Genomic DNA, 26,706 nt, shown 5'->3' on the forward strand with positions numbered 1-26,706 from the left:
ATCTGCAGGGTTTTGAAGAGAAGGGGTGTTAGGTGTAGCAGTCAGACCATTTACCTGTTGTAGCTGCTTTTCATTCTGACCCGCAGGGAAAACAATTATTCCCAGGGCTAAATGATGGGATGGATGTTCAGAAAGGAAAAAATATAATAATTTGAATTGCTGAAAGGACCGCCTGACAAGACAAATTACTGGAGCGTCTTCAAAGACATTTTGAACTGCCAAGCAACCTGTATTTTAAATGATCCATTCAGAATTGCAAATCCTACAAAACTCCATTTCGGCTAGGAATCCCGGTGGCTTTGTAGTGGGTAGCATTTTTAATTATCAAGTATCAGTCATGCAGGCTTTCTCTTTTTTGGTCACATTTAATTTAAAATACAAATGGGAGCAAAAGTTACAAATTGCACACAGAGAGACACTCGGTGTGTGAAGTTGTGGACATGGTTCAGACTATGTTTATTTGGAATCTACAGAGTTGATGGGAGAGATGGGACCAGATACTCATGTTCTTATTAGGAAAGGAGACATTCTCGCCGCCTTTCCCATGTGCCCACTTGCTTTTCTCTGCTTCCAGCCTGGTATTTTATGGACTTGTGAATGGGGGGTCCTTGCATCGCATCATTGCATCCCAGGTTGTCATGGCCGTCATCACTGTCACCTCCACTCAGTATGCCTCTGTGTCCTGGAGGGAGCATGTCCCTTTAATAAGACTGAACGCTCCAGGAATTGAGACTTTGCAGAGTTCTGAGGGTAGAAGGGAAGAGAACATCATGTGTTCAGGCGCTCGCTGTTTGCTTCTCTGATTTCTTTCCATCACCACTTTGTCCAAGTTACATGCCTCTTTGGCTGGGTGCAGTGGCTCACGCCTGTAATCCCAGCACTTGGGGAGGCCAAGGCAGGCAGATCACCTGAGGTTGGGAGTTCGAGACCAGCCTAACCAACATGGAGAAATCCCACCTCTACTAAAAATACAAAAATTAGCCTGGCATGGAGTCACATGCCTGTAATCCCAGCTACTTGGGAGGCTGAGGCAGGAGAATCGCTTGAACCCAGGAGGCGGAGGTTGCAGTGAGCCGAGACTGCACCATTGCACTCCAGCCTGGGCAACAAGAGCGAAACTCTGTCTCAAAAAAAATAAAAATAAATAAAAATTAAAGGACTCTTCGAGCCTCTTGTGTGTAAAAGAAGGAATTGAATCTTGAGGATGGTTCCTAAGACCCCTACCAAATCCAGGAGCACTCTCTGCTTCTAGGTATTAAGATTCTCAGGGAAGGTTTCCGACATGCTTAGTAGCCGTGAAGGAGGCAGAGCTTTGTAAATGCATTTGCTGTCCTGGGAAACAAGATGGTGTTAAGATAAGGAAGTTCCATTTCTCTTGCAGTTATAACCCAAGGCAGAGCCTCCTGATTAATACACCTGGCTTACAACTCACTATTTTGGCTTAAACAGAAATGGCAGTGCTTCCAAAGCTTTCATTAAGGATACCTTCTTTGAAAAAAAGTTTCTTTTATTTTAAAACAAGCAAACAAACTCTCTTCAACAGCTCCCGTTATTTATTTATTTATTTAGCTTTCTACGAAGGCTTAACAAATAAAACAGATAAAATTAGAAATTGGGGTAGGGTTGACAGTAAAAACCCTTTTCCTCCTACCAGGGGATCTCTGCAGAATAAGGCCTAAAGCCCACTGGTTTGAGAGAACATACTCCAGCAGGTACTTGCAAAGCAGGGGAAAAACTAGAAGTAGTGTAATACGCTCGATGCTTCCTGCAGAGACTGTGCCATCCTGTGTGACCGTAACATATAAACATCACGTACCAGGAGGACATGATCATTTAAATAGACAGCAATGTTGTCCTTCAGTCTAGGCAGTGGGTATGTCCCAAGGCCAGTGTGAGGGCCCAGGAGACAGGAATCTGTATGTTTCTTACCTTTCTGCCTCTCATGATGTGAGCACCTTGCTCTGCTAAGTGTCCACTGAAGAAAGAGCCACTTCTCCTAAAGCTGGAAGAAAGTGAGGCCCTGTGGGTTGTAATCAGATATGTTGGACTTACTGTGGTATATCTTCCTGAGGAATTTTCTAGGAAATTTTGACTATACTTGGTGCATACACACACACACACACACACACACACACCCCTCAGAAAATGTGCCTGTACTGTTCAATAACTTACATATTAAACTAGGAGCCAGGGATCTGGGATCACTGACCAGTGGCGGTGGCCACTCGTAATGTCTTTGTTGCACTTTCCAGCCTCATGGCCATAGTGCCCTGCGTGGGTAGGAGCTCCCCTCCCTAAGAGGTATTAGCACTTTAGTGAGCTCCAAAAGTCTCGTCAGTTAGCTCCCTAACTAGGTACCAGTGAAGATGCACTTCTTGCTAGCATTTTGCAATAGTTTTATCTACTCATGTGAGGTTCTGTGTAGGGACAACCCATGTAAGCCCACTGTTTTAGCTACTATGGCTGCATCAAAATCACCACAAACTTAGTGATTTAAAAGAACTATTTAGGATATTTGTGGATCTGTAGATCAGAAGTTGGGGTGGGGCACAGTGAGGAGGGTGTCTCTGCTCCACAATGTCTGGGTGTTAGCTGAATGACTTGAAGACAGGGGCTGGGACCATCTGAAGGTTCGGTCCTTCCCAAGTCTGGCTGTTGACTAGGGCTTTAGCTGAGGCTCTCATCCAGATGTCTATAAACAGCCCGTCCATAGCTTGGGCTTCCTCACAACATGGAGGCTGGGTTCCAGGGTGGGTGATCTAAAAAGACATGTCACCTTTTATGACCTGACTTTGCAAGTCAGGCAGTGTCACCTTCACTATGTTCTATACATTGAAGGAATTTCAAGGGCCGTCCAGGTTTAATAGGAGAAGTAATAAACTCTGTTTCTTGATGGTGGAGAGGCAATGTTCCAGAAAAGTGTGTTGCTATGACCACAGCTACACTCTGCCATACCTGGGCATGGTATGGAAATGGCCAAGGAAGTTTTGCCTAGTCCCTGATTTATGGGCTAGTAGGCAGGACCTGGGTGACTTTGCACAGCTGATACCCATGGTTCTTTTTTTCTTTCTTTCTTTCTTTTTTTTTTTTTGAGGTGGAGTCTCCTCTGTTGCTAGGCCAGAGTGCAGTGGTGCGATCTTGGCTCACTGCAACCTCCGCCTCCTGGGTTGAAGCAATTTTCCTACCTCAGCCTTCTGAGTAGCCGGGACTACAGGTGTGAGCCACCACACCCAGCTAATTTTTGTATTATTAGCAGAGACAGGATTTCACCGTGTTGGCCAGGATGGTCTCTCTTGACCTTGTGATCCGCCTGCCTCGGCCTCCCAAAGTGCTGGGATTACAAGCATGAGCCACCACACCCAGCTGATACCCATAGTTCTGATCCCACACTGCTCTCTCTGGACAGACAGATTTCTTTGGACAGAACAGAATTTTTCATCAGATTGATAGAAACATATTAATCTACTCTCTCATCAGCTGTCAATTGTCAGTTTAGGTCTAAACTAATTCTATTCCCAAGATTTCAAGTGAGAGCCTTATAGTAAAGTAATACATCTCTTAAGTCATATCCACCTGGTTCACATTCAATATCCTCTCAGTTCAGAATCACAAGCTGTCAGACCAACAAGTAGTGGTTGCTGCACAAGCCTGAGAGAGATCCTGTAACTGCCTTGGAAAACCAGCCCCACAAAAGAATGCCAGTCAGATCTTCTGTTAGCTAACAAGGTGACTTGAGCTCTCTGAATTGTTCCCTTATGCTATATTCTTTGTTTTTTAATCTCTAAAAAAACTAAAAAAAATTCAGGTAAATTTCTTCCTTTTTCGTTATGGTTTGAATTAGGGTTTTTGGTAACTTTTTTCCAAATTTTAGAAATGTTAAAGGTTCAGGCAAGTATAAAGAAGAAAATAAAAATTTCCTGTAATACTGCCCCACAAAATAATAATTATAAATATTTTAATGCTTTGCCTATTTGAGTTATTTCATCATCATTAAATGCTCTTTTATTAAAAATGACTTCAGTGGCTAAATTCAAATCTAATGTACCAGAACTTATTTTAACTATTCCCTTTATTGTTGGACAGTTATTTCCTCTTTCCCATACTTTTAATGCCATCATTTTTGCATGAAAAATCTTCTATTTCTATTTGACATATATGTGATAGGCATTCTTCCATGCTTATTACAAGGGCTTAATAAAAGTTATTTCAATTTAAATGAACAAATTATTTCTTTTTGATAGATTCCAGGAAGGGAAATTATTGGGTCCTAAGATACGAACAATTTAAAATGCTTGTTATGTGGTCTGAAATTGCTTTCCAAAATTTATGCCATTACTATCAATCTGCACATAATTTAAAAAGGCAAACAAGCAGGAATTATATGTTTGGGGGAGAAATGTAAAACTGTATTTTAAATTTGTTTAATTTAGCTTTGATTTCATATTTGTTGTAGCCGTAAGATGAAGATTGAGTCATTTGATTTCATTTAAGGGTGTTTTAAATTCCTTGGTTTTCTGTTCTGAGTCTATGCTTTTTCTCTCTTTAAGTGTGTTTTCAGTCATATATATTTTCCTGCTAACAGTGTATTTTTCTCCTTCCTGTATGATTTGTGGTTTCACGACTGTCAATCATTTTTTCCCAGATGTTCTTTTTCTTAGTGTCTCATTTATTTCATGTGTGATGACGGTGTTACTCATTATCCAGTTCCTACACTTCCGTGTAATCTTCTACCTTCAATTTCACATCTTTGACTGATAATTTTATTTTGGGATCAGAAAAAAATATATACATATATATATATATCTGTGATTTTTATATATTTGCTGTGTTCTCACCACTGTTATGGTCAATTTCAAGTAAGCCTTCCTGGGTGCTTCACATTAAAGTTCCTTTAATTGTGTCCATATGTCCCCACAATTGTATGTTATTGCCATGAGATTTCTTTTCTATATACACTTACTTGCAGTAAATGTGTATAGCTCATTCTGTAGCTTGTAGCTCATTCTTCAATATACTAGACTTCTCCAATATTTACAATAGTTATTTGCAGTTCCCATTAGCACTATTTTATTCTAATGTAGTTGGCCATTGTCATGTAAATTTTAAAGCTAATATAGCAAAAGTCAAATTATATACCTGAATTTAGTTGTTATTTGTGTATCCTGATTATAATATTATATAATACATCATCTCCAAAGATCTTTTAACGGGACCGTTATCGCACACCTGGGCATTTTGTTATTATTGTCTGGTATTCACTGTAGCTTTTGTAGTAACCTTGTAGTTTAAGCTGAATACATATCTTAATAGTTTACCTTAGGCTTTTTTTTTTTTTTTTTTTGAGACGGAATCTTGCTCTGTTGCGCAGGCTGGAGTGCAGTGGTGCGATCTCAGCTCACTGCAATCTCCACCTCCTGGGGTCAAGCGATTCTTCTGCTTCAGCCCCTTGAGTAGCTGGGATTACAGGCACCCACCACCATGCCCAGCTAATTTTTGTATTTTTAGTAGAGATGGGGTTTCACCATGTTGGCCAGGCTGGTCTCGAACTCCTGACCTCATGATTCACCCACCTCAGCCTCCCAAAGTGCGGGGATTACAGCTACGAGCCACTGCATCTGACCTGCAAAAATTTTTTAGTGTATCTTCTAAGCTTTTCACTCTTAGTTGAGGAAATATTACCTTTACATTTAAGTTTTAATTCTGAGCTCATTTCTTGCTTCTCCCCCTGCTTTATTCTAAGAATCTCTATCTTCTGTTCTTGTTTTCTTAACCTTGTTTATTGTTTTCCTTTACAAGTCTGTGGGCTTCTACATGCCCAGCTTTCAACTTGGGGCCCTGGGATGAATGATGAACCCATGGCCCTTACCCACGGGGAACTTACCTCACTTGAGTGGACACAGCACTTATCAGAATGATTGCCCTACAAGGTGAAATTATTATTTGGGGCCTTTGAAGGAAAGGTTGGGTTTCAGAGAAGAATGAGGAAGAATGCATGGGCAAAAAGAACAGCATGAGAGAAGGCAACCAGGTTAGTCTGGCTGGCAAAGCTTGGCTTGCCTTTAGGAGAGTAGAGGGGATACAGCTGAATCATGGGCTTTGTGCCAGGTCATATGAAGGCAGAGTTTAGACTCTGCTCTGTGGTGGTTTTGTGCAGGAAAGTGACATAAAGAAGGCCCTTTTCTGGCTCATAGAAATAAGTTTGAAGGGAAAACGTGAGAGAAGGAAGGAGCTCTAAGACTCAACTGTTCATTCATTAAATCAATCAATACTACCTGCCTGTCATGTGCCAGTTACTATGCCAGGGACTCTAGGGCCAGCAACAAGCAAGACATCATCATCCTGCTCTTATGGGGCTTAAGCTCCCATGTATAGTGGTGGTAGCAGCAGCTGTGTGTGCAATATACACCTCATGGCACTTACATTCTAGCATTCAGGGACTGTGGTCAGTGTGTAAACAAATGTTCAGTGCCCTAGTCAATTCCTGTGTCCTTAAAGGAATATTCCCTTTCTCCTTACAGGTTAGCCCAGTTGCTCCTGTGACCCCTCTCCCCACTTTTTTTAGAATCCCTATTAAATTTTGAATTTGCCCATTGATATAGCTAGAAGATTCAGAGTTTCTGTTTGATAAATCCATTTTGGGACTTGACATACTGGAAGCAGCACTTTGAAATGACCAGACAAGGGAGGTAGCCTGTGGAACTATGTCGACAAAGCTCATTCTTTGGTCATAACTTGAAATCCGTTCACAGCTTCTCAAGTTTGATCCCTAGGGGAGACACAGGCCCTAGCACAATTCTGACTGAGGTGCAGAAACTGGGAGAGCTCTTTCCAGGAAGCTTCCCTTTGTGTACAGTCTGTGTTCACGGCTCTAACCAGTGATCTTGTTTCCCCCACCCCTCTCGCCAGGAATCTTACATCCTTTCTGCAGAACTTGGAGAGAAGTGTGAAGACATAGGCAAGAAGCTATTGTACTTGGAAGATCAACTTCACACAGCAATCCACAGTCACGATGAAGATCTCATTCATATCCTTTTCAACTTGCAGTTAAGCAAGACGAAGTTATTTTATAGAAGAAAGTCTTTAAAAGGTAGTTATGCCTCAGAAGATGGCAACAAATAGATGCTGCTGTTATGTATAGTGCAAAGCACCTCAGATCTCTGAGATTATCAGGTATGAAACATTTTCTCTCTAGTTTTCGGTAAGCAATTCAGTATTTTTTTTCTTTTCTTTTTTTTTGGGATGGAGTCTCACTTTTGATGCCCAGGCTGGAGTGCAATGGTGTGATCTCAGCTCACTGCAACATCCACCTCCTGGGTTCAAGCAATTCTCCTGCCTCAGCCTCCTGAGTAGCTGGGATTACAGGTGCCCGCCAGCATGCCCAGCTAATTTTTTTGTATTTTTAGTAGAGACGGGGTTTCACCATGTTTGCCAGGCTGATCTAGAACTCCTGACCTCAAGTCATCCACCTGCCTTGGCCCTCAAAGTGCTGGGATTACAGGCTTGAGCCACCACATCCAGCTGCAATTCAATATTTTTAATTGCTAAACCCAACCACTAACAATTAAGTTCAGACATGCACACAAGGAAGCCAAAGCAAAATGCAGTTTCCAGTGGGTGTAAAGCTGGCTCTGTGTGGCCCTGGTGGAAGAAAACAGTTGACTGGCTCATTTTCCTATGAGCTTTTTCAATACCAAGTGTCCTAAATCCACCTCTGAGTTTCTTTATCTAGCAACTCTACCTAGTAATGGGCAGTAGAGTAACAAAACAAACAGGACTTTGGATTATTTCCTTTCAACTTCTAACCATGTACACATGGTTGAACTGAACTTAGTCCTTTCTGGTTGCCAGTGATAGAATTTCTTGCACCAGACTTAACATCCTTGGTGTTAACCTATAAACACCTTTCTCAAAACTAGCTGCTAATGAGCAAGATGGCTTCAGAACATACTGGCTTGGGTATGCATCCGTATGAAGCACTCCATTCTATGTTGATCTGTGGACACAGTTTGTCACTGGTTAGTTCTGCTGAGAGCAAACGAATGGGTACACAGTGGGTGAAGGGATATGCAGCCCTATATCCTTTCAGTTATTTAATCACAAGTTGACACTTCTGTAGCCAAAAACACTTCCCTATTCATCTTTCTATTCAGTAGAATGTCTTTTATTAGATGCGTTTGTGGGAAATTTAGCTATTTTGGTCTTTGCTTGTCATTGCTGTCTTACTTTTTAGAATTCCAGTTTTTACCATACTTTATGGGCTGTGTGTGTGTGTGTGTGTGTGTGTGTGTGTAAGTAACTTTGAATGGCCAAGGATTAATCTTAGTCACAAATACTCAGATCTGCGATTTAATGATAGATCCAATGCTATGCTTCCTTCCTTGCTATAACTTTATATTTTTGACCTTGTTTATTAAGCTGAGCAGAAAATTTATCTTAATCAGCAACGATTTTCACATTGCTTTAGGTAAATTTTGAAAAGCAGATATTCTGTTCTTCATAATTTCCTGCCTCTTAAGAATCTTGTATTTAAGCTATTATCAGAAAGTTTCCCAAAGAAACATAGAAACATAGACTAAGGATGGCGTTTTTATTTATTCCATGTTCATGGGGTCACAAATCTTTGAGCCCGTCTAAGGTGGTATGGCTCCCAGCAAATGGGCAGATGATGGGGCACAGAGGAGCAACCCACTGCAGAGAGTCCGTGGATATGAAGGAGTTCCCGTTCCCCAGCCCAGCAAATGGGCAGTTCCTGAGTAGGAGGTACCTCTGTCTTCAGGTAGCAGTTCTGAGGGCTGCAGTCAGGGTTCTGTGCTGGTCTCTTGTGAAATTTTCTAAAAGGTTAGTTTGATTCTGGGGAATTGGATCATATTTTTACTAGAGCTGGGAGGCAGGTCTAGCAAAGACCCCTAAGAATAAAAGGGGTTAAGCAGTGTTTAAACAAGATCCTTTTAGTTTTGCCACAGCTGATCCAAGCCAGATTTAGTAGCAGTGGGATCATGGATAAGTGATAATGCCTCTTTAAGCATTAGGGTTCCCATCTGTAACGTCAGGATAACATACACCTCTAAGGTTTTTATGGGGGTTCAGTAAGGCCATATTCACAATGTACGTTTAACATAGCCATGGGTAAGTACATGATTTTAGGTAGAAAAGTGTTATCCAAGTCCATTTGTCTCACAGTTCTTAGTAAATTAGTCACAAGCTCCAAGAATATCCCATTTATGCACAAAAAGTTTCAAGGTACATTGATTCAACTATTTTGTAATAAACGCTTAAAGGAATCAATCACTAGCTCTACAATAGCTTAGATAAAAAGTCATTTAATTCTAATAAAATGTCTATAAATAGATAGGGATTATTATCCCTACTTGACAGTGGAAAAAAACAAGACTTGACAGTCGAAAAATAAGAACGACTTGGCTGGCATAAGGTCTTTTCTGATGAGTAGCAGAACTTTCCAGCCACAAGCCCCATGGTCCTATTTGGCCCATCAGAAAGCAACTATTGCCTATACATAAATGGACAGGTCTGTTCCATGGAACACACAATTACTTTAAAATTTTAAGCTATAATAAAAGTATTTTACTGATGTTATGTTTTTTGAGAATTTCGCTGATCTCTGCTGTGATAAGCAGAGAAGCACTGGTTTAGGTACTGAAGTCAGCTCTCTCCCTCCCTCCAATAAAATCTACACCACGATATGGATTTCAATCCAGACTTTTCTTCAAATTCCAGTCTTTTGTTCTGTCACTGATTGAGAATAAATGCACAGAAGGTGTCTTTGAATTCATACAAAGAGGCACTTAAATGTGAGTGGAACATTACACCCTAAGATAGAAAGACATGTTTACAAGGCTCTACGGAGGCTCCCCTACACAAACAAAAGCCGTTGCTTCAAATTAGAGCTTCTCTAGAGATTCAGAGAGGCTGCCAGAATCCTACAGCCAAACTCTGACTGGTTTATATTTCCATGTTTGATCAAAGATACAATGCTGAGTGTGGCTGAAAGAAACAGCTTGTTGTCAACGATACAGAAGGATTGCACAGTGAGTGCAGTATTTTGTTTGATTCCATTAAGCATGCTGCCAGAACCTGCTGTGCATGTGAGGTAGAGGGTACCCAATTAATCTAAGTCCACATTGGAATGTGATTAATGTAAGCCCACATTGGACGTCCACGTCTGAAAGACTCAAGCCACAGATGCTACCATGGATGTTTATTCTTTGTGTGGAAAACACTTAGTTTTTGCATAAACCATATGTGTGCATAAGGACTATTAGTGTGGCATCAACAGAGGCTAGGGGTGGGCAGTGGGACTGAGTGTCCAAATAGGTCCTTGTGGCCTCCTGATTTAATATCCGTGTTATGGGCAGCCTACTGGGTGTCTCCTACTTTTATCAAGAAGACACTGATTGACAAATCCAAGGAGGGAGAGGAAACAGCCCCTGCCTCTTCATCGTCCTGACAGGCTCACCAAATTACATGTAGCATGACCAAATAACAACACAAACCCATCAGCTACTGTGGCAGCGAGTGTCTGAAAACAGTCTGCACCATTAATTGGGAGAGCTGGCGGTGGAGAAGTGGCTCACGCCTAGTGCCTGAGAAGGGGACAGGAGGTGTGACTTCACAGCCAGTCAAGCTGGGACTTCCAGGAGCCTTAGCGTGAATCTCTAGTGCATTTTCACAGTCATCTGGGGTCCTAATTAGCAGTTATGTTTTGAAAAACATTTTGATTGTGTGCGATGTCTCCTCCATGCTCAAAATGTTGTAACCAAAAACCTTCCAAATTAAGGTGGATTTTTAAGCAGGAATTTTCTCATTTTCTTCCTCCTTCAATTTCTACGACACACTTTCAAAGGAAAAGAAGTACACTTGTGATATGTACCTTTTTGGCATATTTCAAAGCCCTCAGGGCAGCTCTGCCTGCCCCTCAGTCATAGACGAGGTAGAGACACTCTGGTTCTATTTGCAGTTGTATTTACATTCATGTCTGGGAAGCCCTTGTGGAATTCTACTTCTCTGCTTATTTGGAGTGCATGGTGCCCAATTGATTAGTTTTGGTGGTGCTCGATGGCATGCTCTAAATACATCCAGGCTTGTGCGCAGACACCACAGCTCTGTAGGACCCTGCTTTAGTTCAACTTTCAAATTTTTAGCTTGAACAGACAAAGGTAACAGGAATTATGGGAAATTGTCCTGCCTCCTTGGAGATGTTTTCCACTTCTAGAGCTGAGGGGCTGGAAGAGGGATCATGTGGATCATGGAGCTCCACTCACGTAGTTTATAGATAAAAAAAAATCCAGAGCCTGGCAGGGTGTGGTGGCTTACACCTTAATCCCAGCACTTCGGGAGGCTGAGATGGGTGGATTGCTTGAGACCAGGAGTTCGAGACCAGCCTAGGCAACATGGCAAAACCCTATCTCTATTGAAAATACAAAAATTAACTGGGCGTGATGGTGCGCACCTGTAGTCCCAGCTACTCCAGAGGCATGAAAATTGCTTGAACCCAGGAGGTGGAGGTCGCAGTGAGCTGAGATTGCACACCACTACACTCCACCCTGAGCAACAAAGTAAGACACTGCCAAAGAAGGAGGGTGGGAAGGAAGGAAGGAAAGAGGGAGAGAAGAGGAGGAGAGAGAGAGAGAGAACAGGAAAGAAGGAAGAAAGGAAGGAAGGAAGAAAGGAAGGAAGGAAGGGAGGGAAGGAGGGAGGGAAGGAAGGAAGGAAGGAGAAAGAAAAGGAAAGAAAGAAAGAAGAAAGAAAAGAAAGGAAGAAAAAGAAAGAAAGAAAAAGAAAGAAAGAGAAAGAAAGAAAAAGAAAGAAAGAAAGAGAAGGGAGGGAGGGAAGGAGGGGAAAGGAAAGGAAAAGGAAAAGAGGAAAGAAAAGGGGAGGGAAGGGAGAGGGAAAGGAGAAGGACGGGAAGGGAGAAGAGACAAGGGAAAGGAGAAGGGAAGGGAAAAGGGAAAGAAGGGAAGGGAGAAAAAGGGAAGAAAACAAGGAAAGGAAAGAAAGAAAGGAAAAGAAAGAAAAAGAAAACTCAGAGCCTAAGATGGCAGTATCTAAAGCTTTGTGAGTGATGGGCTGATGCAGATACAGTAGTCACAGTTCTTTCCTTAGGCTCTCACTTGACTTTGAAGCGGGACAAGGAAGAGTTGGAGCCCCACAGTGAGTGGGGGAGGGCAAGGGTATAGACACAGGGCTGTCCTGCTTCTGGCTAAGCAAGAGGTGGGCTTGGCACAAGGTAGGCAACACAGAGTTTCCGTGTACAAGTATCAAATTCTTTGAATCAAGTCTTGGGTATAGTCAAGGTTTTCCTCTTTTCTCTTAAAAGACGAATTCTCCAGCACTGTGGGCTGTAGTGGCTACCCAGGAAGGAATGGCGGTAAGAAGAAATAATGTAGCATAGGAGCAGCACTTTCAAAGGATAAGAGGGTCCCTTATCCGAAATGCTTGGGACTAGAAGTGTTTTGAAGTTCTGATTTTTTCAGATGGTGGAATATTTGCATTATACTTACTAGTTGAGCACACCAAATCCAAAAATCCAAAATCTGAAATGTTCCAATGAGCATTTCCTTTGAACATCACGTCAGTGCCCAGAAGGTTTTGGATTTTGGAGCATTTCAAATTTTGGATTTGGGGATTTGGGATGCTCAACTTGTACTATTTTTTCTTTTTGAATCAAACTAGGTCAGATGAACCAAAGACCGAAATTTGACTAAGCCATTGAAATGCTCACTTGGACATTTCATTGACAGTAAGACACTCAATTGTTTTCTTGTAAAAACAGAAGACTCCAGCTAAAGAATTCCAGAATCTTTTGCAAATGGTGCCCCAAATCACAATATTGCCTTATCATCTATTCCTGAATGCAGGTGTCCTGCTGTCTTACTCCTTTGCTAATTGCAAACGCAGACATTTTTAACAAGTTACATACTTACCTGCCATGTGGATAGTCTATTCCAGGGAGGTAAAGAATGGGCTTGGGTTCCAAAGGTGTTTTAAAGATGTTAGGGTGTTCATCCCTGTGATGTTGTTATAAAGAATCTGCTAATTTCCTTAGATACCACAGGTACTTGGTGACATATCTGTTATGGGGGGCAGATACTTAGCAACTCAGGTCCCTAAGGCACAGGCCTCATAAGAATTATTCTGCTTTTTTGAGGCCTATTCTTGCAGTTAGGTGCAGTTAGCACCTCTATTCTAGTTTTGGGATTTGCCTAAAATTTCAATAGTTTTGGAGTTTGCCTAAAATTTCAATTTGCCTAAAATTCCAATTGTTTTTCAGTTATTTGACAAAAATTAAGGTCAAGGTCAAGTGTCTCAATGGGCTTCAACTGTGAGCTTATTGGATTAGTGATCAGAAAATCTGATTATAGCTACTACTTAGCCTTAAGATCTTGCTTAGATGTATCAAATGAGATAGCTTATTTTTCTGTAAGTCAGTGAGAAAATGTTGCAAAATATTTTTTAAAAATATATGGTTCAATATGAATGCCAGACTTTTATCTGTTTTTTACTTAGCATCTTCTCTTGGCTGATAAGCTTGTCCAACTTATCCTGTCTAAAATCCAATTCCTTCCCTCCTCTACCAAAAACACCAAACGCTCATTCCTAGTCCTCTCCTTCTTAATAAAATACAGATGTGTTTTGTGTTTTTCTAATTATTTGCTCAGATAAAAAATCAGGGAGTCCTTCTTGATGGCTTTTCCATTTTCCATGTTCCACATCCAGTCTGTCACCATATGCTCTTGATTGTATCTGCAAAACACATCCAGAATCTAGCCACCTCTCCTACCTCCACTGCCACTACCCTGGTCAAGCCATGATTGTTTCTTGCTTGAACGATTGCAGTGGTCTTCTAACTGGTCACTCTCTGCTTCTGCCCTTACCCCCTTTAATCCATTTTCAGTACAGCAGCGAAACTGATGATGTCACCCCTCTGCTCCAGGTCCTCCCACAGCTCCCCCTATCTCACTGTGAACACAGCACAGCTGGACATACTATCAACATGGCACCTGTTTACTTTCTGCTGCTCTCATAGGTATTTATGCCATCCATGATAGCAGTGACTTTGATTCACTCCTGTACTGCTGTGTCTATAACATTTGTTAACACAGAGTAGAAACTCAGGAAACATTTGAATGTTTGAATGAATGAAAGAAAGAATGAGGATCTCTCTCTGCACTTTTATTTCTCCCAACTGCTTCACAGGGATATGTTTCCAGTGGTTTATTTTATAAACATATTGATTTAAATATGAAAGCAATGCATTTCCATTGTGAATATCACAGAAGTATGGAAAATAAAAAAGCTGTTTCCCTCCCAGTGCCTCTACCTGGAGATCACTACTTTGTCCTCCTGAAGCCCTTTTCTAGACCTATAAATGGCTTATCTCAATAGTCTTTGTTTACAAAATTAGGATCATTCCATACAAATTATTCTAGAATGTGCTTTCCCCCACCCCATTGTGCATTTTTCCCTGGGCACTCTTCCATTTCAGTACATCCAAAATGCTTTGTAACTCACACTTTGTAAGGGATCATAGAGGCAGGTTGGTTAGAGAGAAGTACTTTGCAAATAAAATATGATTTTAATTATTATTTTAATGATTATTATCCCCACAGGCTCATTAAATGAGGTTTCTAGGATTTCTGATGTCCAGCCCTGCTTTGACAGAGCCTAAGGTATTTGTTACATCTGTTATATTAAGAAATAAACTTTAAATCTCATGACGACTCACAAAAGACACTATACTCTCACAAGGAAAAAATATTTCTTTGAACCGTAACCCTGTGAGGAAGGTACCAGATTCAGTATTTTACAAGTAGAATAATTAAGCATTCAATGATTTGCCGAGCTCACCATAGCTAGGGTGTTACCTCCTCAAATGCTGGTTTTCTGACACCTATCTGTGTTAGTGGTTGCTGTATGAGGGGCTGATGTGTTAATTTGGTTATAGACTAACTTCGTCTTTTGCTTTTGAAACTTCTCACTCCTTACTTTTAACCTTTTCAGTGTGTTCTGCCAGTCCCAGAAGTTTTATGAGTTTTTAAAGAAACGTCACATTTTGATTCACGTTCTCTCTCTAAAAACCTTTGTCATCATTTAGCACATTACAAATAGTGGCATGTAGTCCCAGGCTACATGTCAAAGGTAGTTAAATCTCAGGAGTTTGTCGGGATTCATAAACTGCTTAAGCTCTGTGCCTGCTCTTCATAGATGTAGCATAACTTTGTGATTAAATTCCAGTTTGGTATTCAGTCTGGGACCACTTACGCTTTTGCTTGTATGAAGTCGTATATGTTTTCACTAAAGATTAGCAGAGCTATGCAAGAAATGGAAGCAACCAAAGCCTCTTTAAAAAAAAAAAAAAAAAAGAAAGAAAAAGAAAGGCAAATATTGGATTCTTTCCTCCCTTGGGCCCTCTCCTACCCACCTCCCATTTTCCTCAAGTTCAAGTGCAAGGAGAGAACCCTAGTAGTAAATGCATGTAAATTACACAAATGATAGAGTCTGGTGAAGCTTCAAGAAGGTGAAAAACTGCCAGAACTTTTCAGGGTGGTTCAGCACATTTGCTTAGAAGAGATTCATTTGCATAATTCCCAGGATCCTCTGAAGTTCCTTGTTGAAAAAAGAAAGGAGGCCGGGCGTGGTGGCTCACGCCTGTAATCCCAGCACTTTGGGAAGCCGAGGCAGGCAGATTGCCTGAAATCAGGGATTCGAGACCAGCGTGGTCAACCTGGTGAAACCCCATTTCTACTAAAAATACAAAAATTAGCATGGTGGCACACATCTATATTCGCAGCTACTTGGGAGGCTGAGGCAGGAGAATCACTTGAACCCCGGAGACGGAGGTTGCAGTGAGCCGAGATCACACCATTGCACTCCAGCCTGGGCTACAAGTGTAAAACTCTGTCTCAAAAAAGAAAAAAGAAAAAAAAAAAAAGAAAAAGAAAGGGAATGCTTTCCACAGTGGTTTGTAAGGGTGTCTTTTTCTCTTGTCGTTGCATTGACGTTGCGCTTTGGGAGAACCACATGGTAGTGTAGGTGGTCTATAAACAGTCAGACTCCCTTTCCCAAAGCTCTCCATTCCCTCCGTGTCTGATCTAGTACTATTGGAGTGGTCTGGCTTCATGTGATGACTTCAGCATATTTAGGTGGTGTCAACATATTTCTACTTTCCCCCTTGGTCCCTGTTGGATGAAAATGGATCAGTTTGCTTGTTAAACCCAACTCTCACCCTGCATTTGCCTTAGAGTTGTTCTGACTACAAGTAAAAAGGGAAAGGATGAACTGGATGATGTATGGACAGAAAAACCACTGTTGGTTAAACATTCCCCTGCTTGAACACCCAGACGAGAACCCGTTTCTTAAGAGAACTACAGCCTTATCTATTACTGTTTGCTAAGTTCTCTTTGATTGTTTCCTCCATGTGAGAAATAACTTTATAGGTTAGAAAACGAAGAGCCCAACAGCTTAAGAAAAAAAAAGAACCAACCAACCAAACCGGAAAAAGCAAACTCTCTGCCCTTTGATGGACTCTATCTAGTCTTGAGTGCCCTTCCTAGTCCCTGGGAATATACTAACAGGTAACAGCAGGTTAGACCTGGAGGGGTTTCAAAGTCATAATCTCAAGAGAAAACTAAGGCTTTAAACGGTTTGCATAGGGTGACAAGACTGGTTAATGGTGAACAGAGACCGTGTTAATAACTGAGTCTGGTCCAGAATGCCTCTCCCGACTTATGGTGACCCCAAATCCTGTATTTCTCGAGGAGATTTTGATTTCAAGCATTCTACCCTTTCCACTGTCAAGAGTATTTGCATCTGACAGTTGCCCCGCCCCAACTTGGGGTTTAGCCAGAGTTATGGTCACGCCAACTGCATATCATTGAGCATCTAAGTTGGCCATCTGTCTCGGCTAAGAGCTGACTCTTCCATTTCCTTTTTAAGACCTGACTTGAGATAGTCAATACCTCAGGCATTGTAGAAATTGCAGTCATTCTTAAAAGAAAAAGTATAAAATTTATATTAATATTTAATTCATACAATTTGAAAGAACTTGAAACTGCAATTAGGTGGCAGTGCCCATCTGCTTCCAGTAGGCTCACATGCTCTTCGATCCCTTGGAGGCTGCAGAGGGCCACCATCACCTTCGAATGTGCTCCTTAACAACGTGCCCACAGTCTCTCAAGAGGGAGCTCCAGATGGTGAAGGAAACTCTGCAGGCCATGATCCTGCAGCTCCAGCCGGCAAAGGAGGCGGGGGAAAGAGAAGCTGCAGCTTCCTGCATGACAGCTGGTGTCCGGGAAGCACAAGCCTGAGGAGAGACAGGATGGGGGAGGGAGGTGGGCCACCATGTCAACAGTTTGGACCTGGGGAGCTGCTATCCCCTCCCCCTGCATAACTAATGTGCCTGAATTAATTATGGAGATACAGAGCCTTGAGGTCTTTCAGTGGAAAGGTGGCTCATGTTCATTCTCATGAGTCTGAAACTGAGGAGTCTGCAAATTGGAATATGGAGAGAGAGACGGATTTGCTGAATTTCCTTCCAAATGTCACTCAAAAATTTCTCTTCCATGTCATTTATGGGAATGGCTTGCACAGGATTTGAGAATATTTTCATCTCAGCCCCCATTAGAGAGAAGTTGGGGTGAATTCTGGAAAAATGTCTCTTTTCCCTGTAGTATTTGTCTTCTGCTGCGACTAAAATATTTCCTGATTCAAGATTCTATAAAAAGGAAACCAAGCATAACACTCTGTCATCATACCTGTTACACATTCCTACAGGTGCACGATCTAAGAGAGCTAATTAACCTCAGAGTCTGGAATTAACAGCTTTTCACCTTACTTCTCCTGTGATCTAATATTATCTTAGAAAAATTAATATGCAACTTTCAAAAGATATTTTGGTAAGACAGCAGCCTCTCAGTGGTATGCCACCTTTCAATTTTCCTTTTGTGGCAATGATTGCACCTGAAGAAAGGATCCCTGAGAGTCTGTGTTTCATCAGGAAATTTATGAAATTTACCCACAGTGAGGCTGTGGATGGATCAGGGGAAACCTGTATAAAATGTTTGAGCCTGTTCTGTTTTCCCTTGGAACCTGTTTCACTCAATGCCAGGCAGTGCAGCATTTAGGAAAGCAGTGCAGTACTCAGTAAGGCAGTGCAGTACTCAGTAACACAATACAGTACTCAGGCAGTGCAGTACTCAGTAAGGCAGTGCAGTACTCAGTAACACAGTACAGTACTCAGTAACACAGTGCAGTACTCAGTAATACAGTACAATACTCAGTAAGGCAGTGAAGTACTCAGTAACACAATACAGTACTCAGTTAGGCAGTGCAGTACTCAGGGAGTGCAGTACTCAGTAAGGCAGTGCAATACACAGTAATACAGTGCAGTACTCAGTAACACAGTGAAGTACTCAGTAATACAGTACAGTACTCAGTAAGGCAGTGCAATACTCAGTAACGCAGTGCAGTACTCAGTAACAGTGCAGTACTCAGCAATATAGTACAGTACTCAGCAAGGCAGTACAGTACTCAGTAAGGCAGTGCAATACTCAGTAACACAGTGCAGTGCTCAGTAAGGCAGTGGAGTGCTCAGTAAGGCAGTGGAGTGCTCAGTAACACAGTGTAGTACTCAGTAGGACAGCACAGAACTCAGTGACACAGGGCAGTTAGTACTCAGTACTATAAGTATAGGCAATGTAGTACTTAGTAAATCAGTGCAGTACTCAATAATGCAAGGGTATTTCAGGCTCCTGCTGGGCTGCTTTGGCCCAGCTGGGACTCCTATTGAGACAGCTGCAAAACAGGCTGATTTCAATTAGGCAGCACTTCCCAAAGTGCACTGAGGAAGGTGGCCCCAAGAGATGCTCTCTAAACAAAGGAGTCCCCTCTCTGGTCAAGTGCCTTTGATAAATACACCATACCATAATATCTGCTTGGAGAATCACAACGCGCATTAGCATATTAGTCTGAGAGAGAACTTATAGTAAGTAAACTCACTTGATTTTATCTAACCTCAAACTTTCCAAGCTTAATGGATCGTGAATTTTTCTCATGTAACTCCTACTCATATCCCACAGATCTAGTATTGTACAGCACTGCATTCTCTGAGGAAGTCCAAATCCAAACTCTGATTTACATCACCGTAGAAACCACACTCACAGTTTTGCAGAGTGTTGAGCTTAATAACTACCTGCCACAGATCAGTAAATTTAATCCAGTGGTTGTTCTGTCTGTGCTTCTGTTCTCACATATGTGATTAGGGACAGTGATGTTCCTGCCTTCACTAGGATCCATGGGTATGAGGCCATTTTTGTTATTTCCTGAAGTCACACTGGCATTTCCAGAAGGCATCTGGTGCTTTGCTCAGCCTTCCATGCTGTGCCGCACTTCTGTCCTCAGTCAAGGAGATGGCCCTGCTGAAGCCAGCAATTGGCTGGGGTCCAGGAAACAAACCAAAAACACAATATGTGAATGTGCTGATTGTGTTCCCTATGGCTTCATCTCGAGCAAAATACACTCTACATATTTTAATAATAAGTATAATTAGCTTGTTCCTGGACTTCATTTTTCAATGATGAACCAAATTCCTCAATTATTTATAATTGTGTGTAAAGAAAATTACGAACTGGTCGCATGGCACTTGGAGTCCTTGAATTAATTCCAGTGAAGCAAAACTTGGGAAGAGTCAGGATTGGCCACATTGCCAATAACAAATTCCTACTTCGACATATGTCTTTTTAAAAAGCCTCCCAGACACAAGACATCTTAACCGTCACTAGCCCAAGTGTTTTGTATTACACAGACACCATCATGAAATAATCCTGTGAGGTCATGTTGTATTTGAAAATTCTGCAAGTTAATAACTGCCTTGAATTATTTGAACCCCAAATAAGGGTTCTTTGGTACCTCTAGTAGACAGTGTGTTCATTTCCCTGCTGCAAATTTTGAAGTATTTGGGCAGGTGAGTAATGTTTTAACCATGTGCTGTAACTCATCTGTTGTCTTGGCTTGGTCTTAGAGTGTCATTCAGAAAGCCTGCTAAGGGCCAGAGTGCTTCTTCTGGCTACACAACCTCCTCAGGACAACCCCACTGTCTTAAGCCACTGTGTCTTGACCCTGGGAGACACACGATTTGTATCCTCAATCATACTATAGAGCAGTTTTTGTCAGGGGAACATAAAAATATCCAAGAGAAGTTAAGGCTTAGATTTAAAAGCATCAGAACAATAAAAATTTATGTTGGAGATAGCCAAGACCGTAAGCAAAAGCACATATTGAAAATGATGAGTTAGAATCTGATGTGACTGGGATGTGGTGTGGGAGAATGTGTGATATTATACTGTTTGCCTTGCTGGAATGCTGGCTTTCAAATGGTCACCCATTTTTCTTTCACTGGCCTGAGTTAGGACATGCTGTCTATCACAACAGTCCCAGTTCCATCCAACTTTCTGAAATTTCTTTCTTTCTTTCTTTTTTTGAGATGGAGTCTTGCTCTGTCACCCAGGTTGGAGTGCAGTGGCCCTGCAATCTCGGCTCACTGCAACCTCCACCTCCTGGGTTCAAGCTATTCTCCCGCCTCAGCCTCCCAAGGAGCTGGGATTACAGGCGCTCGCCACCAGGCCCGGCTGATTTTTGTATTTTTAGTAGAGACAGGGTTTCACCATGTTGGCCCGGAGGATCTCAAACTCCTGACCTCAGGCGATCCACCCACCTTGGCCTCCTAAAGTGCTGAGATTATAGACGTGAGCCACTGCACCCGGCCAACTTTCTGAAATTTCAAAACTGAATTGATCCTTCTCCAAATTAGTATGTAATATTGGAAACTTATCTTTCCCTGCAGTAAGACTGGTTTCCCCCACCCCAGAAACATGTAAGGGTTGGTACCATGCTAAGCCCTTTATAGTCATATCCTATAATCCCCATATCAACCTTATAAGGATGGTGTTTGTAGATGGTGCAGCTGAGCCTTAAGAGGGCTAATTCCCTTTTTCTAAGGCACAGAGCTGGTAAAATGGGGAGTAATAGTGAACCTAACAGTCACAGACAGGCAGCATGCTCTTAACTAGTGCTCTTCCTCAAGTTCCTTTAATGTCCTTTTGAGATTTTGAGCCATGGAACTTAACTTGTTCACCTGGTGAAGAACACATGGCCACTGTGGAAATCTTGGCTAGGGAGTCAAAGAAACTGAGCCTGGGGCAAATGAGGCTTCCCACACTGCCAGGGGAGCCTCACTGTGAGGTCTAGGCTCAGACAGGCTTCAACAAACCTATTCACACCACCATCATCCTAACCTAACCATTCCCCAGTCATCCCAGCAACAACCACTCACAGCCTGACACTGAGCAGATTTTCTTGAAGATCCTCAACCAATTGGTGTTTTTCAGAAGTGTTCCAGTATTATGAATTCTGTGTTGTGGAGAAAAGCAACCATGCATTTACTGGTCAAGGCCTTCCTGTATATGTAATTCAATACTTTTATTTTTAATATCCTCACCTTATCTGATCTTTGAATTTTGTCATATAATTTATTGCTTCATTAAAGTTACTTTTTGTTATACAAAATAAAAGCTGATATCCAAGCCATGGTGCACCTTGATGATTTTTTGTCCTTTGAAGTATGGATGATAGAAAAATGTATCAGGTTTATTCATCTCATCTTTCTGTTACAGGATGATTAATTGTACAATTACTTACATCACACATTATAAAGCCATGCTTTAGAATTGCATATGTGTTTACTTCCAGATATCAGTAAATCAGAAAGTCATGAAATATTCTATTCCCAGACTCCTAGATTAAGGAAATTGAAAATAACATTACCACTAAGAGTTGGGAACATGACAAAGACACCCTTAATACCACTGAAAATATTTTACTGGAGATATTGGCTGATTTAGTTATGCAAGAAAAATATAGAAGGGTTACAATTTGGAAAAGAAAAATAAAGCTTTAATATTCACAGATGATGTTATTGTAAGCTTGAAAACCTAAGAGAATCAGTAGAAAAACTTTCACACAATTAACACAATCAAAATCAACACAACCAAAATCAACAGGCTTCATATGTGCAGACTATTGGGAGATCGAGTATAAGAAAAGACCCCATTTTTAGTAGCAACATAAAGCAAGAGAAAATGGCTAAGAATACATTTATATAAGAAATGCGTAAGCCTTAGATGAAGGAAATTTTAAGATGAGGACATGAGACAAGAATTGAATACATGGAAAGACACGGTAAGCTTTTGGATAGGAAGGCATCATAAATTTAAAAATTTCCATCAGTCAATTTATAAATATTTCCTGATCCCAAATGGGACAATAGATGTCTGGTTAGCCCCCATATGTATTCTTCCATTCATCCTTTTAGCCATTCTGTGTCTAGAAACTTAAGCTGCAGTGGTACATGTGTGCAGAATTGCAGGTGTGCATTTGTAGCGTTGTTTGTAAGGACAAAAATGAGAAACAACTGACATTTTCATTTGCATCAATTGGAGACTGGTTAAATAAATTACTGTACATTCACAGTATGGAATGCTTTACAGTTACTAAAAAAATATTTATGTACATATGTGCTTGTCTCTGTAGAGCTATCACTGGAAAGGTATCCAGGCGACTTAGTGGAAAAAAAATGGGAAGAAGGTTTACTTTTCTGCTCTATACTATTCTCTTAAACATTTGGTACTGTGTGCATATATTTACCTATTCAAAATAAAATCATTTCTTTAAGAAAAAAACCATAATTAATGAGCCTGAGAGTAGGCCCTCAAGTAGGGCAGGGCACACAGGCTGTTGAATGGTTGCCCAGGTCTCCTTGCTGCTCCTGCAGGATTCATCTGCTGTTTATTTACCTACTGTGTGCCCAGCACTGTGCTAGGGTATGCACCTGATATTGGTGATAAAAAGGCAAGTATGACCTATGGCATAATGTGATCAGATGATTTTAAGATGAGAAGGAAATTGATATGGTTAGGCTTTGTGTCCCCACCCAAATCTTACCTTGAATTATAATCCTCATAATCTCCATAATCTCCATGTGTCAAGTGAAAGACCAGGTGGAGGTAATTGAATCATGGGGGCATTTTCCCCAATGCTGTTCTCATGATAGTGAGTTCTGATAAGATTTGATGGTTTTATAAGGGGCTCTTCCCCCTTCACACAGCACTTCTCCTTCTTGCCACCTTGTGAAGAAGGTGCTTTGCTTCCCCTTTGCCTTCCACCATTGTAAGTTTCCTGAGGCCTCCCCAGCCATGCTGAACTTTGAGTCAATTAAACCTCTTTCCTTTATAAATTACCCAGTCTCGGGAAGTTCTTTATGGCAGTATGAAAATGGACTAATACAGAAATGAATGACTATCTTTGAAACTTTTATCACTTTAAAGACAAGAGATCGATTTTGTTCTCACCATTTTCTTGAACAACTACATCTGGGGGTTTAGTACTAAAAATTCAGCACTCTCTGAAACCCATGTTCTCTCCCTTCTGGGTTAGGGAATAACATCAAGTCTCCTTCCTTTGAGCCCTGGATCAAAGAGACCTGAGAGGTGGAGACTTGAGAAACGGAGTCACATTCTGCCCTTCGTTGTCCCCCAGGAACTATTTATGCGCTCATTGTTTTATCCAATTTTAGGTGTGCTTTTAAATGCACATATCACATACACTCTTCCACTGTGGAAGACACAATCACAAACACTAGCATGAAGAACAGCCCAGTTGACCTCCCTCATCTTTACAATAGGACAAAACAGCTTCTTGAATCCATTGGAAACAGAACCTTTACTACAGAGATGAGACTTTTTCCCATTGTCTATTTATTCATTCACTCAAGAAACATTGGACTCCTACTCTAAAAATTGCCCTTCCTATAGAGGAATGAATTCAAGCTACAGAGGTTAAAAGTCTTAGTGAAAATTATCCAGCAAGCAATGAGAATTTTGAATGTCAACTCCAGGGACTCTTGGTTTTAAATCCATGCAATAAATCATTAAACAACACACAAACAGACACACACACAGCAGCTTAATTAATGTTGAGCAACAGTTTTTTTTGTTATTTCTTATTTGATTTTTATTTGTGATAAGAAAATGTAAAATAATCATTTTTAAAGATTCATGCATAGCCCACTACTCTCATTTTTCCAGCCCTTGTTCATACAAAACTGTATTTTCAACAAACTATAGCCAGCACATTTTTATTCTTCTTTTGTGTTTAATATTATGGTATTTTCTATTTTGCTGTATAATCGTTATAATCATTGTTTTATGGCCACATAGTATTCTATCAAATTGATCTACCAAACTTAGCTATTCCCACATAATTGGACATTAAATCCTTCTGATATTTTGTTGTTACAGGTAATGCTACTATAACTTCATGTGCGTAGCTTATCCTTTCCTTTAAATTATGTCCTGTGAAGAGATTCCCAGGAGTGAAACTACTAAAAGATGAGAAAGAGTGGTATAGTTGAGATGAAATTAGCATTAGGAACAGAACTGAAGACAATGACTAGCCCAGCAAGGGCCCATTCCTCTGCAGGGAGGATTCTCAACCAGATACTGACTGGTTTAATTGATTTTGTGGTGTTCCTGCTCATCATGAATATATCCACAATAACCACATCAGGTGAGTCACTGTTGGATAATTCTTAACATTTACAATGAGCAATGTCGATCCTGCAGCTATATCTTATTGATCTCCTTCGATACCACTCTTGTTGGTCTGTGCTCCTCCTATTGTGTCTACAGGTAAAAAGCGTAGAGTCCTGGAAGAATCCAGGATTTGAAGATTAGAGGTCTGGACTGAAGTTGTCTCCTACTTAGCACTTGTATGATTTTCAGCTGATCATTTACCTTGTTGATCCGGCAAAATGAAGCCTGCCTTTCACGGTTGTGGAAAAACTCAAAAGAGTCAATACATGTGAAAATATTTTTTTTAAAAAAAGCAACATATACATACATCCTTCAAATTTTTTTTTTTTTTAAATTTCTGCTATATGGAGTGAACAGAACCAATCTAAAGCAGGACGTAACCCAGTCAAGCGAGAACACTGTACTCAGCCTAGAGTACAGTGACTCTCAAGAGGTACCTGGTAATTCAGGTAGATTTCTTAATGTAAAAAGGAGTATTTTCAATTTCTGGTTCTGTAGACCTGCCTTCCTCAATCTTCAGGATGGTCTCAGACGCTTGGAAGAACGTGAATGCTTGAGATGCAAAGTGCTTCTATTTAACTTCTATTTAATCTGCTCAGCTCAGCAAAGCTGAGGGTAAATACTCGAAAACATCCAAGGGTTTGTCTAGAACAACCTCCCCAATTTGGAGAATTGCACACCAGCCAGAGCTTGCTTGGGATGGCCTTAGCCACAGTCCTCCTTCTGCTGCCTGGCCCCTGCCTGTTTCACATCCTCCGCCCCTAAGCAATGTGGCAAAGCGGATGCATTTCAATATGAACCCCCTTGATTTGCCATTCTCTTTTGCCTCTACCTAACTTTAATGACTTTTTCCTAATTTTTACCAATAGTTTCCACTTGGGGCTTTTATTATTTAGATGTCTTCCTCTTACCTCATGTATTTGCATTTCCTTTGTAGAAGAGAAGGGGAGAGTGGCAGTTCCTGATTCCTTGAGAACTTCAGGGTGAGTTCATAGTGCTTCTAAAACACCCTCTTCATTTACTAACCCTTAAGAGCAAGGCTGAGACGCAGGCATTGATTTCTGCATTCTTTTCTGCATTCTGTGAGGGGCTTCTGCTCCTAGCAGGACAACAACATCTGTAACAACTACAAAGCCAGGAGCACCAGGAATGCACACTTAGGTCTGCATTTGTCCGAGCCTTCGGTACATGAAAACCCCATGCCACCGTCTTTCTTTGCCTGGATGGAAGCAGCAGATGCTTTGTGCTGGCCCAGAGAGTTCCTTTTTTCACAAATGGAATGAGTAAGAACACTTGACAGAGGAACACAAGGAGAACTGGAGGGAAGTTGATAATACTCGCTTTGGGCAAAAATGCTTGTTGAGGTAGGAGGAAGATGTTTTAAAAAATGAAAATGAGAATAAATTAATGCACTCTTACAAAATATGGGAGGAGGGAACGAGAAAATAACAATGAGGCCAGAGGGAGGCAAATGACATGTTGCAACCCGTGAGAAAAAAAGAAAAAAATAACAAGTTCTTTATGTAACGGCGTGTACCACACCATGCACAGAAAACCATCTCTGATTTATTAGTTTCCCATGAGGGAAGTTGGGAAATGCAGAAGGCATGCATTAAAGGGTTGTTTCGCTAGGCACGGTTTTGACTTTTAAGGACAAGCATAGAAAGGCATCTCTTCCTGAACTGAGGAGCTGGCAATTACCAGGGAGATGCTTGCCTTGGGATTTCACCAGAGTAAAGGCATCTGAATATTTTGTGCCTAGGAAGATCTGAGTCCTTCCTGATAATGAGGAAACTGCGAGGGAGATTCTCAGCTAGTCTGCAAAGTCATGGTGAACTTGTTTCTTTTGTGTTCCAGTGCACTCCTTATGTTTCTGTCCCACTAGCAGGCAGGAGGCTCTGGGGCAAGGCAGTGTCCGGGTCTCAGGCCTGGTCCTTGTTCTCAGAGTCGGCCCTATGCCGGGTATCCTGTACAAAGTTCCAAAGGCAGGCAGGGCACCCCTTCCTTCCATAAGATTTCAACCTTAGTAAAATCTCAGCCCAAA

At 41.2% G+C, this 26,706-nt stretch overlaps 1 protein-coding gene across 4 annotated transcripts in view; it reads left to right on the top strand.

The window, feature by feature from the left end:
* Positions 1 to 21,740, top strand: part of DISC1 (DISC1 scaffold protein) — a 403,406-nt gene extending 381,666 nt beyond the window's left edge. For all 4 annotated transcript variants that reach the window (XM_025386838.1, XM_025386847.1, XM_025386853.1 and 1 more), the window contains 2 exons: positions 6,907 to 7,024; positions 17,185 to 21,740. In XM_025386838.1, coding sequence (XP_025242623.1) covers positions 6,907 to 7,024; positions 17,185 to 17,324 — 258 coding nt within the window. In that variant the 3' untranslated portion in view covers positions 17,325 to 21,740. The remainder of the gene's footprint in view (positions 1 to 6,906; positions 7,025 to 17,184) is intronic.
* Positions 21,741 to 26,706: the final 4,966 nt, after the last annotated feature.

The sequence above is a fragment of the Theropithecus gelada genome, chromosome 1 (genome assembly GCF_003255815.1).
Source record: "Theropithecus gelada isolate Dixy chromosome 1, Tgel_1.0, whole genome shotgun sequence".
In the NCBI taxonomy this organism is placed as follows: domain Eukaryota; kingdom Metazoa; phylum Chordata; class Mammalia; order Primates; family Cercopithecidae; genus Theropithecus; species Theropithecus gelada.